General features: G+C 43.3%; 1 protein-coding gene across 1 annotated transcript in view; it reads left to right on the top strand.

Annotated features, from left to right (window-relative positions):
* Nucleotides 1-20617, top strand: part of Prr14l (proline rich 14 like) — a 290921-nt gene that overhangs the window by 33065 nt on the left and 237239 nt on the right. Inside the window, 2 exon segments of the mRNA XM_029477407.1 lie at nt 491-665; nt 1284-1390. Of these exon segments, the coding sequence (XP_029333267.1) occupies nt 491-665; nt 1284-1390 (282 nt within the window).

Here is a 20617-nt window from a genome sequence, read left to right as displayed (position 1 = left end):
TGGCTCACAACCATCCGTAACGAGATCTGGCGCCCTCTTCTGGAGTGTCTGAGGATAGCTACAGTGTACTTACATATAATAAATAAATAAATCTAAAAAAAAAAAAAACAAAACCTACATAAAAATGCCTGCTTGCTACCAGACACTGGTGGCGCATGCCTTTTTTTTTTTTTTTTTTTTTGGATTTTCGAGGCAGAGTTTCTCTGTGTAGCCCTGGATGTCCTGGAACTCAATTTGTAGACCAGGCTGGCCTCAAACTCAGAAATTTGCCTGCCTCTGCCTCCCTAGTACTGGGATTAAAGGCATGCGCCACCATGCCCGGCTGGCAGATTGTGAGTTCGAGACCAGCCTGGTTCTCACAGCAAGTTCCAGGGCAGGTGTGGCTCCACAGAGAAACCCTGTCTCAAAACCAACCAAACGAACAAACCTGCTAGAAGTAGAAAGCAAGCCTCATACAGGTTTTATCTTCATTCTGTCTCCATGGTGCTAGGCTAGAGCCTGTGTTTCCTGCCTTGTTGCCAAAGTCTTGCTTGGTAACAGAAGCCGCTGTCAGCACGCTGCTGCTCTCTGCCTCTGAGCTCGCGGCGGCTCCTGGCTATGATGAGCTGGATGGTGTGTCAGCAGCCTGCCCCCGACCACAGAGCAGCCCTGCACAGCAGAAAGAGGTAAGTGCAGAGTCCCGGGGTGCGGGTGCCAGTGGGGTTCCCGTTGACTCCCATCACATGGTAGGTACAGACTTGACTCACTAGCCTTAGCTCAGTGTCTGAGCACACTGAGGGAGGAGCTTTTCTGCTTGGCCTGGCCTTATTGAAGAAATGATATGGTGGATTTTTATGGGGATTGTTAACCTTCATTTTGGTTTGTTTTCAGAGTTGGGGTCCTACTGTTCTCTCTTTACTGGTTTCCAGCTCTCTTCCTGCTCTGCCATGCAGAACTGAGTTATCTGTATTGTTTTCCAGATCCCTTTTTTCTCAGCAACAGCATTAAAGAGCGTTTATAGAGAGAGACTTGGCCCTAAGATCCTTGGTGCATTGAAAGACAATAAATGATAGTGTCCTTCAGTCTTACAACATCACCTGTTGATTATCTCACTTGGAACTTTCAACTCTGTTTTAATAGATGAAGGGCAGTGACAGAAGATAAAGCCAGGGTAGGAAGGGGAAACTTGTCTTTAGCTACTTTTTAGGCTTCTCTGCAAACTGAGGGGGCACTGTTTTGAGTGTAACAGCTTTATTTAAATGTCTTACATCTTGCCTATCTTTGTTCTTAACCTTTAAAAACAGGCTGAGCCAGAGAAGAGACCAAAGAAAGTCTCACAGATCCACATCCGGAAAATTATCCCTAAACCAGATCCCGACCTTACCCCAATGGGCCTGCCTCGGCCCAAAAGGTGAGCTTCTCTAATACAAACTGGGTTTGCTCTCGGGGAAAATTGCTAGGCAAAGCATACTTGTCCTTAAAGTCGCTGTCATATAATCAGAGATGTGTTCTTCTAGGAATTTATCCCAAGAATTCATTGGTTATATGGCTATATAATTACGTGCAAGATTTCTAATACATTAATCTTTTTTATTGTACTCCTTGTGCTAGATACTACATGTGCATAATCGTAGTTTAAACTCCAGTAGGAATCCAGTCTTTGAGCTTTGAGAGGCCAAGGCAGGGGTAGTTGCTCTTTCAGACCAGCTTTGGGTACAGAGTGAATACAAAGCATCCTGGGTAAGGTTCTCTCTCAGAGGAGAAGGAAGGTGGGGGAGGGGGAGCGAGTAAGTGCAAGCAGAGTTACCTGATGAAACCCAGTCTTAAAAACAACAAAAAAAGTCACACACGCAAACCAAAAAACCAGTTTATTTTTTAAAAAATCATTTAGGTTTATTGATTTTATTTGTATGTGTGTTTCCCTGCGTGTATGTATGTGCGTGCCTGGTGCCCTTGAAGGCCATTTTCATGGCATTAGATCTCCTGGAACTGAAGATGTATTTATGTTATGGTGTTTTTAACTTCTGAGCCATATTCCCCCCAATATGTGGGGCAATGGGCTATACACAGACAGTCTGGTCTCCAGTCGAGTTGAGGTCTGAACCCCGGTAGAATCTGATGGGTGCTAATTCCCGCCTATATGGGATGGAAGGCGTTCCCTCGTGTCTCCTGAACCTTGGCTCCTATTACTGCCCCCCACAGTCCCCCAATAGGAGAAGCATGTGGCTAGCAGTTGTAGACAATGTCTCAAGCTTCTGGCCTTCAGGCTATACTACTCCCAGTTACCTAGCAACAACAAGATAACAAGCCCACTATAAGAGGGGCTGCTTGGCCCCACCTCTCTCTCTCTCTCTCTCTCTCTCTCTCTCCCTCCCTAAGCTTTCTTAATAGCCTTTTCTTCTCTCTCTTCTTTTCCCCATTTTCTTTTCTTGGCCATGGCCGGTCTCTCTCTCTCTTTCTACCTTTTCTCTTTCCCCCTGCCTTTCTACAGTAGACCTCTAAAACCATAGACTGTCTCTGTTCATCAAGGCCCTCTGTGCTTGGATGATGGGATAGGCTTTCTCCTAACGAGCTGTGCCTAATCTTCTGTCAGAAGGCTTTCCTGTGCTCCAGTCCCAGACTAGACTAAAGACACTCACCTACGTGGCAACCTCTCTCCCTCTGCCCTCTTCCCATATCCACGGGACCCCTATTCAGTTCTCAGCTCCTCTGCTATATCAGGTGTGGGATGCCAGAGACTGAGAACCTGGTATTGGGGGCTGCCCTTGTCCACCCCCCACTGTGTGGGGTCAGTGGCTTTACACAGCCAGATGCCCGCCCGGGGCCGAGTTGAAAGCGTCCGGCAGTCCTTACGCATCCGCCTGCCCAGAGCACAGGAACTCTGGCTGGAAGCAGGCTCTCTCCCTCCACCCTTTCCCCCTACACCCACAGCCCCACATCAATATACTTTTGAAGGTGACTAGCGTGTTGTACTCCTGTGATCCCAGCAATCCGGAGGTGGGAAGGAGGGAAGAGTTCAAGGTCACCATCAGTTTTCCAGACTTCTGGTTCAGAGTTCTGGTATGGTTTTCACTCGCTCCCTTAAGTAACTTAAATCAATTAACCTCTCGAACTCTGAGTCTGTGGGCCAAGAAAGTGCCCAGTGAGAGCAGCGCTTGCCAAAGCCTGTCCTCACAGTATAGCCCAGGCTGGCCTTGAACCCATCACCCTTCTGTCTTAGCCTCTAAATGCTGAGATTACAAGTAAGTAGTATGTCTTAAAATATAATATATATTCTAGTATGTCTTAAAATATACTATATATTCTCTCTCCCTTCCTCCTCTTACTGTGCTGGAGACTGAGTAGAAGGCTTTGAGTGTGGAAGCCTGGGAGCTGCCTTTGAGCTGTACTCCACTATCATGTACTTTACTGACTACCCTTTGTGTGATCACCTCTAGAAATGCTTTGCGTGTCTCAGATGCCCCACATCCAATGGAAAGTAGGTTTCAGTGTGGCTCTCCTTCTGTCTTGTGCCTCTAATCTAAAAGCATTGCTGGGAACACACAGGCTTGTTTGTTTCACTTTGCTTTGTTTGGTTTTGTGCTTTTTTGTATTTTTCCTTTTTTCTCTTTCTTTTGGTTTTTTGAGACAGGGTTTTTCTGTGTACCTCTGGCTGTCCTAGAACTCACATTGTAAGTCCAGGCTGGCCTCAAACGTAGAGAGATCTGCCTGCTTCTCAGTGCTGGGACTAAAGGAGTGTGCCACCGTCACCTGCAGGCAGTATTTTTCTTTTTTCTATTTGTTGTTAATCTTGGATTTGTATACATGATATCTTATCATGGCATCTTTGTATATTCTTTTCTTTAAACTTTGCTCTTACTTGTTCCCTTCCTTGCACACCCAGCAGGTTCTCTTACTCCCCAGGAAGCGCCTGCTTCAGTTTTCATATTTCATTATCCACAGGTACCCACACATTTCCTGATTTCCTCAAGATCTCATCCTCCCTCATGATCCTGTTTTGTTGGTTTTTTTTTTTATACACATGTAATAATTTTAAGTGTGTGTTCTGTATATGAGGGAAAACGCAGTGTTTATTTTGTGCAATGAATCCCATATATATATATATATATATATATATATATATATATATATACACACACACACACATATATATATACACTCATATATATGTATATATACATATATATGCACACATGTATATGCATATGTGCATATATAATACATAATTTCATTTTAATTTACAAATGAATAAAATTCATGTGTGTATACACAATATTTTCTTTAGTATGTTAATGGACATATAGGCTAGTTCTATTTCTTAGCTATTCTAAGTAGTACAGCATTAAACATAGATGTACAAGTATTTGTGGTGTTTTAACTTAGACACATTGCATGTATGTATCTGAAAGTCCTATAGTTGGACATATGACATTTATTTATTTATTTTTTATTGTCTGCTAAGATCTATTTTTATCGACATTGGAGGTTTGCTTGCATGTCTGTGTGAGAGTGCCAGATCCCCTAGAACTGGAGTTTCAGAGAGTTGTGAGCTGACATGTAGGTAATGGGATTGAACCTGGGTTCTCTGGAAGAACAATCAGTGCTTAACAAACAAGCTATCTCTCCAGCCCCTGACATATGGCATTTCTATTTCAGTGTTGCACTGATTCCCATGTTTGCTGCAAGAGTTGGCCCTTTGACAAGCAGTGCAAAGATTCTCCTTCCCCGCTGCATTTGTTGTCCTTTAAACCAGGCTGGCCCTGAATTCACAGAAATTCTCCAGCTCTGCTTCCTGAGTGCTGGGATGGGATTTTTTTTTTTTTGTTTCCTATAAAGGATTTCGTTGTTAATTTTGATGTTCTCTCCCCACCGTGTTGCTATAACTGGAATAGACGCTGCCTCTCCCTCCCTGTCTGCTCACATCATGCTTCTTACCTGTCTTTGATAAAGTCTTCCCTCCGGCACCCTTTCCTTAGAACATGGTGGAACCTAAGCGATCTTTTGATTTCTGAGTCCTTTTATAGTTTGAATTTTGCATTTCAAGTTGGCTGACCCAATGTCCCAGTGAAGTTCAACAAGGACACTCGAAACCACTTACAACATTCAGGAGAGGTGTAGCCAATTAGTGTGCTCAAGTCTGTTGGGCAAGGCCTGCCAATCTGGGAGCAAGTGCCTAGTTTGGTCCTGTGGACTTTTTTTTTTTTTTTTTTAATTTATTTATTATATGTAAGTACACTGTAGCTGTCTTCAGACACACCAGAAGAGGTCATCAGATCCCATTACAGATGGTTGTGAGCCACCATGTGGTTGCTGGGAGTTGAACTCAGAACCTTTGGAAGAGCAGTCAGTGTTCTTACCCTCTGAGCCATCTCACCAGCCCCCAGTCCTGTGGACTTTTAAGAAGGTTATTGGTCTCCCTCCATCTGGTGTTGATTCCTTTTCTACAATCCCCTATCCTTGGCAGTCTAATAGAAATAGATATTTGGGGCTGGTGAGATGGCTCAGTGGGTAAGAGCACCCGACTGCTCTTCCAAAGGTCCAGAGTTCAAATCCCAGCAACCACATGGTGGCTCACAACCATCCGTAACAAGATCTGGCGCCCTCTTCTGGAGTGTCTGAAGACAGCTACAGTGCACTTACATATAATAAATTAAAAAAAAAAAAAAAAGAAATAGATATTTGACTGCTATGAGCCAGATGGAATCCCAGCAGCTCTTGGATGTTGGGCTAGAGTGTCCTGTGGTGTCAGGAAGGGCCTTGGGTTCCTTGCTTGTAGGAGTCTGAACCAGCAGACAACATACGTCTTTCTCATCTCCTCTATCCAAAGGATTCCTGTATGGAGTGGCTTTCATGCTTTCTAGAGTTGGGAAAGATGGGTAATTTCCTAGGCAGGTCAGCCAGGACTCCTTATTACATCTTCTTGATGACTTGTTCCTTATTAATTTACAGTTTTTTTATCTCCTCTGCCTCATTTTGATAGAGGTCCACTTTATCAGACACCACAATAACTATACCAACTTGTTTTTAGTTTTCATTTGTTTAGAATTTCCACTTTTTTTCTTTCTTTTCTTTTTCTTTTTCTTTTTAATTTCCATCCTTTAAAAAATTGTTTTCAGCAGGGTGGCAGTGGTGTATACACTCAGAAAGCAGAGGCAGGAGGATCTCTGTTAGTTCAAGGCCTGCCTGGTAGAGAGAACAAGTTCCAGGATAGCCAAAGAAACCTTTTTTGGGGGAAAAATCATTCTGATTGTAGATTAGAGAAAGAAATTAGATCAAAGGACTTTAGGTGGACATTGGTGGCATTCGCCTTTAATCCCAGGATGCAGGATGCTAAGGCAGGCAGATCTCTGAATTCTATGCCAGCCTGTTCTACAAACTGAGTTCCAGGACCGCCAAGGATACAGGAAAAACCCTGTCTAAAAAACAAATGAAAATATGGTTTATTTGTGTGGATGTTTTGTCTTCATTTGCGTTTGTGCACTATGTTTGTGCCAGTTGTCCAAAGAGGCCAGAAGAGGGCACAGGATCTCCTAAGTCTGGAGTTACAAATGGGTTGAGATGACATGTGGGTGCTGGCAGTCAAACCTGGGTCCTCTGCAAGAGCAGCCAGTGTTCATAACCACTGAGCCATCTCTTCTGCCTTTTGACTTTGTAGTTTTAACATCTTGACTATGATGTGTTAATATGCACCAGAGAGGATCTTCTCTGGTTGGGCCTATTTGGAGTTCTAAATGCCTCTTATATTTCAAAGTCTCTTCAAATTTGGACAGATTGGCCAGGCATGGTGGTGCACGCCTTTAACCCCAGCACTTGGGAGGCAGAGGCAGGCGGATTTCTGAGTTTGAGGCCAGCCTGGTCTACAGAGTGAGTTCCAGGACGACAGCCAGGGCTACACAGAGAAACCCTGTCTTAAAAAACAAAACAAAACAAAATTTGGACAGATTATGTTGTGTTTTCATTGATGTTAGTGGTTTTTTTTCCATCTCTTTTTATCTCATAGATTTTTTAATTTGTCTCTTAATTGTATCTCAAAGTTCTTGAACATTGTGGTCATGTTTGCTTTTGTCATTTTTAGGTTTTTTGTTTGTTGGTTGGTTTGTGGGTTTTTATTTGTTGATTTGGTTTTGTGAGACAATCTCTATATAGCCTTGGTTGTCCTGGAACTCACTTTGTAGACCAGGCTGGCCTCGAATTCAGAAATGCACCTGCCTCTGCCTCCCAAGTGCTGGGATTAAAGGCATGCGCCCCCACGCCCGGCTGAATGTAGTTACGACTCTTTTTTTTCTCCATCTCTGGTAATCTTTCCTCTGCTTGGTTAAGCCTGTTATTGATGCTATCATACTGTTTATTATTTGATTCATTGAACTTTTCCTTGCCAACTTCTCTCTATCGAGCTTGCTTCTTTAACAAAGCTCACTTTTTACAATCACGTGTACGGGGTTGTGAGGAGAGTGCACGCACAGGAGCACGGTTGCTCTTGGGCACCCGAAGAGAGTGTCAGATCCCTTGGAGCCGGTAATTAGGAACTTCCATGTGGATTCTATGAAATGAACCTAGGTCTTTGCAAGAGTTGCAAATGTTTTTAGCCCCTGAACCATCTCTAGTCCCTCCCTGTTTTTTGTATTCTGTGACAGTCTCACTGTGAAGCCTCGGCTGACCTTAAATCCACTCTTTAGGTCAGCCTCACAGAGATGTGCCGCTTTAGTTCTGGGATTCAAAGCTGCTGCTGTTTTTAACTTAGTTTCCTTGCTGAATTCTTCTTCGAAGTTGCCAGTTTTTTCATCCATACTGCTGATTTTTGTGGTTATTATTGTCAGTGCATGCATGTGTGTTTGTTGATGCACATGTGCAAGAATGTGCATGGCTGAGTCCAAATGTGTACATCATGAATTATTATGTGGAGGTCAAAGGACAACTTTGCAAGTTGGTTTTATCCTTCTCCCGTGTGCAGCATGGGCTCGACCTGAAGGTGTCAGGCATTGTAACAACTGCTTTCCCTGCTAATTCAGTCCATTGCTGAGTTTTGCTGGAAAATATTTGAAATGTTCTTCTGGCATTTTAGCCTGGCCAGTAACTTTGAAGTCAGTAACTGAGGAGTTCAGATCTTTTGGATGAGTCATGTTGTTGTGTTATTTTGTATTTCTTCCACTTTTGTATTGAAGTTTGTATATCTGTTGATTTATAAGCCTCTAGTTTCCAAGGGTATCTTAGTGAGCAGCCTGCTCTTTAAGGCTTAGTCATTAGTAGCAGTCATCAAAGAGAACCCAAGTGTTGTAGCAATAGTACCATTACACTGTATGAGGTACAGAGGGATTTACAGTCCTCTCATTCCAGTAATGTGTCACTAATACCCATGCAACTGAAAATGCCCAAGCTCCTACAGACCATGCTGGCCCGTGGACCAAGTGTGGGAACAGTAAAGGGTTGAGAGGAAAGAAAGGGACGGAGAAAGGAGTGAACAGAGAAGAACCCAGTTAAGCGGGGGTGGGATGGTGGTGGGGGACACACAGGATGTTAGGGAGCAAAGAGTTAAGGAAAAACTTTACAGGAGAAAAGGCAAAATAAAATTGTTTCTCAATAATGAAAAGTTAAAAATTGCAATTAATGTAAAAGGGGGAAGAAAAAATAAAATCATACCAAAAGAAAAAACAGTTTGGTATGTGTCTTAGTTAGGGTTTACTGCTGTGAACAGACACCACGACCACAGCAACTTTATAAAGGACACCATTCAATTGGGGCTGGCTTACTGGTTCAGAGGTCTTGTCCATTTTTATGGCAGGAAGCATGGCGGTGTTTAGGCAGGCGTGGTACAGGAGGAGCTGACAGTTGTGCCTCCTATTCAGAAGGCAGCTAGGAGAAAACTGGTTCCCACATGGTTAGATCTATTGTATCAGGAATCAAACCCAGACCTTACAGGAAAAGTGTTGTTCTATTACTGACCTCTCTCCCTGTTTAGAGTCTCAGTCCATTTTGAGTTGAGTCTTACATAGGAAAAAAGGCAGCTTGATTTATTTACACATGGAGTCAGTTTTCCCAGCTCCTCTTAAAGACCCTTCCCTTTCTATGCTGTGTGCCCTTGTCAACTGTGTTGACAATTAGTTTGATTACAGTAGGTATGTGAAATTATTTCTCTATTCTTCCCTGTTTTGCATGTAGGCAAAATGTTCATACACATAAAATAAAAATCTTTAAAATGAAATTATTGAAAAGATTGAATAAATTAAATGTATGTGTTCTGATGCAATGCTGTGTAAAACACAAAACAGTAATAACCAAGAAAAAAATTGTTTTGTGGGGTTTTTTTGAGACATGATCTCTCTTTGTAGGCCTGGTTGTCCTAGGTTGCTCTGTAGACTAAGCAGCCTTTGAACTTGAAGACATTCCCCTGCTTCTGCCTCCCGAGTGCTGGGATTAAAACCATGTGCTACTATGTCTAGCTAAGAGGAAATTTTTAAAATAAATAAGAATACTAATATCAGAAATTTGAAATATAAAATCTCAAAAATAAGCCAGAACATAAATACAGATATTGGTAAAATAGAATAGAAATTGAAAGTGAATACCAGTTCATAGGGTGATTAAGAGTATAATGAAAGCCGGGCGTGGTGGCGCACGCCTTTAATCCCAGCACTCGGGAGGCAGAGGCAGGCGGATTTCTGAGTTCGAGGCCAGCCTGGTCTACAAAGTGAGTTCCAGGACAGCCAGGGCTACACAGAGAAACCCTGTCTCAAAAAACCAAAAAAAAAAAAAAGAGTATGGTGAGTGTCTTCTCAGATCAGTGGTGGGAATCTGTGCCCTTAATTGCCATTAGAATACGAGCCATTTTAAGAATAATAAAGATGTGTTTATTGCCTTATCCTAAACATATTCTCTACTAATCAGATTTTACTGTAAACTTAGGAATGTTTGAAGAAACCATAAGAAATTTCCGTTTGGAATGGGCTAACTATAATAGAAATTTGTAAGTCATAATATAAAGCTAAAAAATAAATTGCATGAAAATAAAGAAGTGTTGAAGCCAAGCTTGGTGGCTTACATCAGTAACCCTGCCACTTAGAAGGTGGAGGCAGAAGCCGGGCAGTGGTGGTGTACACCTTTAATCCCAGCACTCAGATTTCTGAGTTTGAGGCCATCCTGGTCTACATCGTGAGTTCCAGGATAGCCAAGGCTACACAAAGAAACCCTGTCTTGAAGAACGAAAAAGAAAAAGAGAAAGGAAAAAAAAAAGAAAAGAAGGTGGAGATAGAAGGATCAGAAAAGGCTACCATATCCTCCATAGGAACTTTGCATCGACTGGGACTATATGAGATCCTGTCTCTACAAAACACAAAATGAAAATAGTAAATTAGGTTGCAGTGGTACAGGTTGGCAACCCCAGCACTCCGGAAGCTGTGGCAGGTTAGTGAATTCCAGGCATACTTGGCCTACACAGTTGAGACCCTTCTCTTAAAAGTGGGAGAAGCCAGTCAGGTGTGTATATGTTTGTCTAATAGAAACCTGAATACAGTGTCTCAAGTCTACAAGGTGGGCTAAGGGATGGGATGATTCACCAGAACCTTCCTGACTTAGCATAGAAACAATAAGGGAGACCTTACATCAGAAATGATGTATAAGAGCTGGGTTTGTGGGGCTGGAGAGATGGCTCAGTGGTTAAGAGCATGGACTGCTCTTCCAGAGGTTCTGAGTTCAATTCCCAGCAACCACATGGTGGCTCACAACCAACTGAAATGGGATCTGATGCCCTCTTCTGGTATGTTTGAATTCAGCTACAGTGTACTCAAATAAAATAAATAAATCTTAAAATTAAAAAAAAAAAAAAAGATCTGGGCTTATCTTTAATCCCAGAACTCAATAGTGAGACCCTGGTTACGAACAAAACAAAACAAAGCATAAGTAAAAATCATAGTATAAGATCCAGGAGGTGGTGTCACACACATTTAATCCCTGAACTGGGGATAGATGGATCACTGAGTTCAAGGCCAGCCTGTTCTACAGAGTGAGAGTTTCAGGACAGCCAGGGCTATACACAGAGAAACCCTGTGTCAAATAATAATAATAATAAAATAAAATAAAAAGAAGGAAAACACAAATGTGGTTAAATGATTTATAGAACATCCACTTAAAAGAATAAAATGAGGCTGCACGTGGTAAGGTACATCTTTAATCTTGGCAGTTGGGAGGCCATCCTGGTCTGCATAGCAAGAATAATCAAAGATACATATTGAGACCAACCCTATGCTTCAGATGTGGGTAGGGCATGTGTGCATGCTCATGTACTGACTTGTCTATAGGCCTATCATCTAGAGGCATTTTATCGATAGAGAGTGTCTCTTCTGGATTATGTCTAGGTTCATGGGAAATTTAAAAAACAAAAACAAACAAAAAAACCCAACAACACAGATTTCATCTCTTCAACGGAATATCAACGCCATTTTCACCCAAGATTTTAGTCTTGGTATTCTCTTGATCTTTTATCAACCACAAAACAAATAGTATCAGAAATTCCCACTGTGGCCTGGAACAGACAGTAGTGCACCCCTTTAATCTCAGCTCTGAGAGGTTCAGTTCCTAGCACCCATAAGGTGCCCCCAACCATCTGTAACTCCAGTTTCAAGGGATCTAATGCCTCTTCTGACCTCCCCAGACTCTTGCATGCATGCCGTTCATATACACAGACTCAGAGAGACACACACAATTTAAAAATACACATTTTCAAGTTGCCACTCTAGAGAGACAGAGTCTCAGGCACACAGTGGGAACCCAGCTTCACAAGAAAGGAAGTAATGTGTGCCATTCTCCCATAACTGGGAAAGCTGGTAGGTTACTCAGACCAAGTAGTTAGCACTGGAACCTGGGTTAGCAGTCTGAAAGGAGTCCTGCATTTTTACTTTGTGAACTTAAAAACGCAGATAACAATGCCAACATCAGTTGATCACTGAACATATCCAGGGGAGCAGAGTATTGGAGATGAACCACTGAACTTAGGGAAGCCAATGTGGCACAAAGCGGATGTGACAAGGGCTAATGATTCCTAAGCCAGCAGAAGAGGTTACAGAGGAGACGTGAAAGAAACAAAAACTCAAAATAAATGCACATTGTTGGGCATAGTAACACATGCCTTTAGTCCCAGAACTCTAGAGTCAGTGTGATTTATGTGAGTTCAAGGCTGGCCTGGTGTACATTATGAATTTCAGGAGTAAATTGGCTTTCTCTTTTAAAACAAAACAAAACAAAAAAACAGCATAAAGTAGATGCGAACCAAAATTGAACATGTATGTTTCTCCCTCCCCACCAACCAGGACAGCACTAAAGAACAGTGCCCTCCAGGCCCTGGCAGCAAGTGAAAGGGAAGAACTCTGAGAAGTTCAGCCACTTTTGTGGCTACCAGGAACGGCTGTGCAATCCTTAAGCTGAGGGTCCAGTTTATAATGCTCTGGGGTTGGTTAGTTAGTGACTTCACCTCATGCTCTGACAGAACAGTGCCCAACACCTCCTCACCCGCATCTGCTGAGTGATGATAAGCTCCCTGGTGCACGTGAGCTGCATCCCAGCACACCTGGACCTGGGCAGCCCGGATCCCACACTGCCAGCCATGGAATCTGCATCTGAATCACCAGGAGTGAGGGCAAGATGTGCGAGTCTGCCCTCTCCTGCAGGCCTGTATAGAAGGAGCCTGGCCCCTGTGGTAATTATGGCGTCTGCCAGCTCTTGTTCTGCTTGCGTTTGGCAGAGCAAGATGACTCTGTGTAACCATTTTTAAAAATTTATTTATTTTATATGTATTAATGTTTTAGCTGCATATATCTATGTATATACATGCAGGCCTAGTATCCAAATAGGTCATAAGAGAGTGTCGGGTGCTCCAGAACTGGATTTGTACATGGTTACATACTTTGTGGGAATCCTTTGCAAGAGCAACTCTAAACTGATGGTCACGAGAATGAGGTCAAGTGGCTGGGCCGCACTGGCAACCTCTTGGCCACCCCCAGCTAAGAGCATATGGATCTGGAAATTAATGAAGAGGACGTGTTAGCATCCTCAGCTCCCATCCACAAGATAGTCTGCCATTTAAGTGAGGAGGTTTTAGCTTCTGCCAGCTTTGATGACACAGTAAAGCTCTACCAGGAAAAGGACAACTGAGTCTCTTGTGCTTCCTACCCTCGAGGACCAGGAATTCACTGTGTAGACCTCAGCCTGTAACGCCACTGTCCAGTGCCTGGCATCCTACTTTAATACAGTGTGTTTAGTGCCCCTACCTCCTAGGACACAAACAAGGATGACATGGCTCTGGCTTCCTTCAGTGGGAAATCTGTCTGCATGTTGTAGGGGTTCTGTCCCCAAACCGTTTATGATATTGATGTCCTCTCTCTGGGGTCCTAGCATCAGCTGTGGGAATGACACCATCATCTGAGTGTTTGAGGTGGATTCCAGCTCAGATCTGCACCATCTCTGACAGTCCACCTGCAGCAGCCTGGTGCCAAGGATGTCATCTGTGTAGCCTCGAACAATATCAGTGGCTGGAATCCTAACCTGTGACCTTTCTCAAATTGGGAAGTTGTGGTTCCACAAAAAATGTCCCAAGACTTTGCCAGTTCCTGAGAGGACCTGAAAAAACACCCTTGACTTTCATTTAACTTCTGTTAGTTTCATTTAGTTTCTGTTGAGACTTTAGAAGTGTGGAACCACACGGCCTTTCACTGTTTACAGTCCTTGACCCAGGACTTCAGCAAAGACACAGAGAATGAGTATATAACGATGCTGTGGGTTGACTGCAGCAGGGGATGGTGTTGCATTTTGGGGGGGTGAATGTAGCAATTATAATTGTGATCTGTATATGGGAAGAGATCATGTCTCACATCCTAGTTCATAAGGATGTTCAAGGATTTTTTTTTTAAAAATAATTCCTTTTATTATATTATTTATTTATATGAATACACTGTAGCTTTAGACACACCAGAAAAGGGCATCAGATCCCATTACAGATGGTTGTGAGCCACCATGTAACCACTGGGAATTGAACTCAGGACTCTGGTGCTCTTAATCTCTGAGCCAAAAAAATAATTCTATTGGCAATAGTCTGAAATAGGTCGTGCTTTCCCAATTTGTAGCTAATTCTTGCATTTAAGATATTTCATAGCTGAATGATTCCCCCCCCCCAATATAATGGAGGTTTATTTAGAGTAGAGGGATATCTATGTATTCTCTTAGGGATGCAAAAATATAAATGGGCTGGATATATTGGTTCATGCTTAATAATTCTATCGCTTCAGTGATAGAGGGCAGGCATTTGATGTCAGCCTGGGGTATGTACCAAGTTCAAGACCAGGCTGTTATATATGAATCACTGCCTCAAAAAGTAAATAGGGGATTAGAAAAGTGGCTCAGCAGTTAGAGCAGTGGCTGCTCTTCCAGGGGGTCCAGGTTGCATCCCCAGTACCCACGTGGTGGCTCACAACCACCTGTAACTCCAGTTCTAGACTATCTGATGCCCTCTGCTGGGCTCCACGGGCTCCTGCATGTTTCTGGTACATATACATACACTCAGACATTCGTAAAAATAAATAAAATAAAAACAAATGGGAAAAGACATGAACTCCTGGATGAGTGAGGTGGCCCAGTGGGTAAAGTATTTGGCAGGCCAACCCAATGACTTGATTTTTACTCCTGGGCCCCATGTTAAGATGGAAGGAGGAAACTGACTACATAAAGTTGTTCTCTGACCTTCAGGTGCATTCTATAACCACACATGCCCTTACACACATTATACACACACGCAATAATTACAAAGTTAATTGAAAGACGATCCTCTTAAAGGAGAATTGTCACAGACCATACATTCTTAGGAAGGATGCAAGTCTGTTACTGAGTGAGAAGCAATGACCTTAGCTGTTCCCCTCAAAAAGGACTACAGCAGATCTATGCACCACAGATCTATGGTCGTACATTTTCATAGGTGTATGACCTTAAAGGTTAGGCTGAGAGTTGAGGCAATATCTAGCATAATATTTTTAGCCTTCCTAGTGCAGTGACTAACACAGTTTCTCATGTGTGGTGAACCCCAACTATAAAATTATTTCATTACTACTTCCTAACTGTAATTTTGCTACTGTTACAAATCATAGTGTAAATATCTGATATTTAGGATATCTGCTGTTTGACCCCTGTAAAAGGATTGCATGACCCCTGATGGAGTATTGGTCCAAAGGTTGAGAACCACTGATCTAGCACATTTCCCCAATGGTTTGTAGATCTGGAAGTCTGTGGCCCTTGCAGGGGTACCATGATACCAGCTAACCACAAGTCAGTCTTCCTCCCTTTATGCCCACAGAAGAAGTGTTGCTAACTTTACTTAGACAAATTCTGTTTTAGCAACAACAACAACAAAACATTTTTTAGTTTAAAGAAGCTGGGTAAGGAGGCATGTACCTGTAATATAGATTCTTGGGAGAACTTGAGGCAGGGGATTTGTGAGTTTGAGGATAGCCTGGACTAAATAGTGGTACCCTGTCTCAAATTAAAAAAAAAAAAAAATGTTAAAGGGATGTTAGCTTAGCTTTTGTTAACAACTGACAGTACGATAAATGAAAGGGAGACACAGTTCTACCATGGAAGTAACAGTGATCAAATCTGAAAAGACCTCAGGCTATAGGAGCCAATAGAGAATGTAGTAAACACTCCAGGGAATACAGATGGACCAAAACATGAATCAGGTATAAAGCAGCCAGGAAGATTGTAGATGGAGCCAGGTGTTAGAATGGTTTTGTTGTATGCTGGATGGAGTTAAACACAGGCTGGCTGTGCATGCTGGCAGGTGTTATACCACAGAGTAGCAGCCTTTCCCAACTCTTGTGTTCAATGTTTCTTTCATGGTGCAGGAGGGGTTTGTTCATTGCAGTGTTGTCAAAGGCAGGGCCTTGTGAGACTGCACAGATAGTGTGCTGCTAAGCTACATCTTGGTCCTCCTCTCCTTTGGTGTCTGTGTTTTATTCTGAAAGTTTGTTTCAGTGTTTTCTGCTGTTCACCCCTTACATTTTGCTCTCCATAATCTGTGATTCATATTTGGAGGTTAGGAAGTCCACGCAATGGGAATGTAGCTCTGGGATACTCTGGCATGTACAAGGAGCCAGGGTTGATTGCTAGTGTGTTACAGCTCTGATAGGAAGGTGTCCAGGCAGTCCAAGTCACACCTCACAACAACCCACCAGAAAAGATATACTGGGAAAGACCTGAGCAGCAAGCAGGCTTTATATAGGGTGTGTGGGTTGGGGGGCCCTTTCCAGGGTGGCCTGGGATTGGTGTGATTTTATGGGCTGATTTTGGAGCAGCATCAGGGATTGGTGGTATTCTGTGGCCTGATCATGGGCATTTTTTTTTCTCTATGGGACAGAGTTTGGCCTTCTGTATCTGGAGTGGGTTGGAAATGGTGGCTATGGCCATTATAGTCTGGGAGGGCATGGCATGGCCACCTGCACCATGAGGAGTTTACTTTCCCCCCTTTTTTGTTTATTATTGATAAGAAATCTCATTGAGAAAGCAGGAGATATCACTAGACTACTACCTGCTGAATGGGGGTGTTGAAGTCCTTGGAGCAAACTTGATCTTCACCTCCAGAGGATAATTAGGAGTTGAAGGCCTCTGGCTCTGTAGCTAGGGGCTAGTTATCCTGTAATAGCAATTGATCAAAATTCTGGTTAAAATCTTTTGAATCTATTGTTGAAGAAATATAGACAAGAACTTTATAAGGCAGGATGCCTCCATTAAGAAATAGAGGGAGCCAGGCGGTGGCGGCGCACGCCTTTAATCCCAGCACTTGGGAGGCAGAGGCAGGNGGATTTCTGAGTTCGAGGCCAGCCTGGTCTACAGAGTGAGTTCCAGGACAGCCAGGGCTACACAGAGAAACCCTATCTTGAAACCCCCCCCCCATAAAAAAAGAAAAGAAATAGAGGGGGAAAAATAGAGGAGAGGGCTGGAGAGATGGTTCAGAGGTTAATAGCACTAGCTGCTCTTCCAGAGGTCCTGAGTTCAATTCCCAGCAACCACATGGTGGCTCACAACCATCTGCAGTGAGATCTTATGCCCTTTTCTGGTGTGTCTGAAGACATCTACAGTGTACTCATATATAAAATAAATAAATCTGAAAGAGAGAGAGAGAGAGAGAGAGAGAAAGAGAAAGAGAAGGAAGGAAGGAAGGAAGGAAGGAAGGAAGGAAGGAAGGAAGGAAGGAAAGAAGGAAATGCAGGAGAGGGGATTAAGAAGGGTAGCATCCAATCTATATTGGACTATCAGTGATCCACTGGGCAGAGGAGTTGAGCAGGTTCTTAAGTTTTTGGAAATCTGTTTGGTGTTCTGGATTGACATGAAAGCAACATTCCTCTGTGAAGAAGACATAAAGACCGTCTCCCTCTGCTGTTAGTAACTAATCCTTGCTAGTTTTGTAGTATTGCTGCCAACAGTGAGTCTGCCCCTGGGGGGTAAATTCTGAGCCACCACTAGAGATCCTGGACGAACTGAAAGCAAAATTGATGGTAAATATCTAGGGAAGTAGCCAGTGCCTCTGTTCCAGTGGTGATGCTAGTACTTATGCCCAGGACATAAAGGTAGGCCCTGAATAGCTTGCTGTGCCCATATAAATGCTGTGATAGGAATCAGCAAGCATTCTCCACCAGGTATCGCTCCTCATTTTGGAAAAAGGAACACCAGGGCACAGGTCCCAGACTACTCAGTGGATAGGTAGTAGTCAGCTTGAATGCTGATGAGAATTGAGACATTGTAAACTTTTGGCCGTAGGGGCTGGGTGGCAGTGCTGTAGATTAGGGTAGTACTGCAGATTGAGGAATCCAATGTCCCATCATGTATGTTCCTGAGGAGCTAAGGTGGTCTGTGATACTGGAGAAAAGAAGGGGTGGTATTGATATTTAATAGACCAATGGGCAAGGCCACAGATGGTGGTCATGAGATTGACCCAGAAGGTACACAAAATCAGTATTCTTCAAAGTGGCCAGGCAGTGTTATTCCGTAGGTGGTAAGTGGAGGTTAAGGTCTGAAACAAGACGGAGTGACAGAGAGGATCCGTGTTTTCCAAACAGGGAGATGTTGGGGAGGTGAGAACTTTGGACAGGTATCAAACCGCACCCACTGAACTTACTGATGCTGAGGTAAAGACTGTTTATAATAGTCTTAAAAGATTTCTGAAGAGTGGAGCACAGAGAATTCTTAGGAATAGAAGGTTTTCAAGGGTGGAAAATTGAAAACCCTTAGAGATCAGAGACCTTTAGAAGTGTAGAGCAGAGCAAGTATAAATATAAGAGATTTTTGGATCATTTGTTTGTGCAAAAGTGGCAAAAGTTGTTACCAGGAGAATTTGAAACTCAAGCATGCCAATTTTGGTCATTGGACTGTACTGAGGTCAAGCTGTTTGTAGTAACAGTGAGACTTGAATAAAATCTAAGTCCATGGAAAAGGCTTGGACATAGGGAGGGTTCCAAAGATTGAGGGAATTGTCTTAACTAGAGAGTTGCCTACATAGTGTGGCTCCAGGAGACAGAGAGGACCGCTTATCCAGCAGGCAAGGAGGGGCAGATGCTAGAGCAGACGGAAGGACGAGGTGGCTGAAGAGAAGCTAGCAGAAACAAATGATTGTACACACCTTAGGGCAGTCGCATAAGCAACCTGAGTCAGTGTGGAGTGTTGAGATGTGGGTATGTATGGCTGGAAGGTAAGTGTGACATCCTCTGGAAGGGAGTGTTTGGAGACCCTGGTATGTTAGAAGGTGGGACAGGTGTTGAGGAGAGAAGACAGTATAGGTGAGCCGAAGGTTATTTGGGTGTAAGAAGTTCAGCTGTAGCCAGAGGTACATTCTTATATATGAATGCATGGAAGCATAGCTTTAATGCCTTATTAAAGAAGCAGTGTTTTCAAATCCTAGCTCTCATAAACTGACTCTAGTGATGAGAAATACCAGAGATAAATTCTGAGCTCTGGCCATCAAAGCAGCCATAGCAAGCAGTGTTAGCAGTGATGGCTGGCAGCTGACAGCAGCAGAGAAAGCAAGAACAAAATCAATAAACACAGAGCACAGAAGGCTCACATGATCACAGGAGACAGAGCATGCATGTGATGGCTGTCATCATTCATACATTTGACTAAGCTTGACCCGTTTCCATCATGCCTCCTACGTGTACAACAAAGCTTGCAGACACACCAAAAATATAGACCCGTGTGCACACAGAAGACAGACAAACAACCTGAACACCAGCAATAAAAAGCAGGAATATTGTCCTGGGTTTTTTGCTGCTGCTGTTAGTTTTGCTTTAGCCACCCCTCCACTGGAGACAGTTATTAAGGGTCTCACTATGCACTTCTGGGTGACCTGGAACTTGCTATGTAAAAAGAGATTTGCCTGCCTCTGCCTTCCAAGTGCTAGGATTAAAGGTGTGCGCCACCATGCTTGGCTGGGTTAGATTCTTATTATAGTATGCTAAGTTCCTCCCCATCGTGCTTCTGTAAGTAGCTCCAGTTAATACTGGCTTACCTCTGCCTCAAAGAGGAGGGGAGGCAAAAAGGTGACTAGTTAGAAAATAATGCCGGGACTGGGAGGGGGACAAGAGAGATCATTCGGGGGGTATATTATCAAAGTGTATACATGTGTGAAAATATCATGATGTGTGGGGTCTCCCCATCCTGGAAGCCTGTGAGTTCAGAACCAGCTAACAGTAGGTAGATCAACTTAGGGTGATCCAAGGCTTATAAAGTTTTGGGTACTGAGGGTAGGAACATCCAGGATGGACGAAGGTCATTAGCTGGTGCTTAGGGTACTGAGATGCCTCATTTGCATGGGGAAGCGTTTCAGGAATCTCAGGTGCTAGCTGAACAGGTTCTTATCAGGAGAAAGGAAATTCATCCTGTTATCTAATCAAGGCTACATGGATTCTTAGTTAGAGGCATATGTGGGAGCTTAGAATTCCCCAGACAAGGACAGAGAAGGGAGAAGGGAGTCCCCCATTAGTTGGTAAGCCCCAGAAGGCTATCTGTTCAATGGTAGACTTCAACCTTGATTAGCAGAATTTTCCCACAATAATGAAGTCCATATTGTGCCTAACTAATGTATGCTAATTAATAACACATTAGCTAAAGGACGGCAGACAAGTAAGTTGAGAGTGTCTGGAACTCTGAGAAGGTGGTGAGCACCAGGGTGAAGCTGGAGGCAGTGCTCTGGTTAAGTGTTTCAATGACTTTGACAGCTTTTATTTCTGCTTTTTAATTAACCTAGAGACTGGAGAGATGGCTCAGCAGGTAAGGACGTACCCTGTGGTTCCCAGCATCCACATTATGTGACCCACCTCTAACTCCCGCTCCCAGGCATCTTTTGAAATCATCAGATCTCACACTTGCATACCCCCCAACACACATACATAAAACTAAAAATCAGTAGACTGAAGAGAGGGCTCAGCAGTTAGGAGCACTTGCTACTCTTATGGAAGACCTGGGTTTGGTTCATAGCACCTACATAGCAACTCACAGATTTCATAGCTCCAGGTCCAGGGGATCTGATGCTTTCTTTGGGCACATGGTTCACATACATGCATTCAGGCAAAACACATGAAAAACAAAATGTCAGTCTCTCTCTCTCTCTCTCTCT

Source organism: Mus caroli, chromosome 5 (genome assembly GCF_900094665.2).
Source record: "Mus caroli chromosome 5, CAROLI_EIJ_v1.1, whole genome shotgun sequence".
In the NCBI taxonomy this organism is placed as follows: Eukaryota; Metazoa; Chordata; class Mammalia; order Rodentia; family Muridae; genus Mus; species Mus caroli.
The sequence above is the reverse complement of the archived record's forward strand: the minus strand, read 5'-3'. Positions and strand labels throughout refer to the sequence as shown.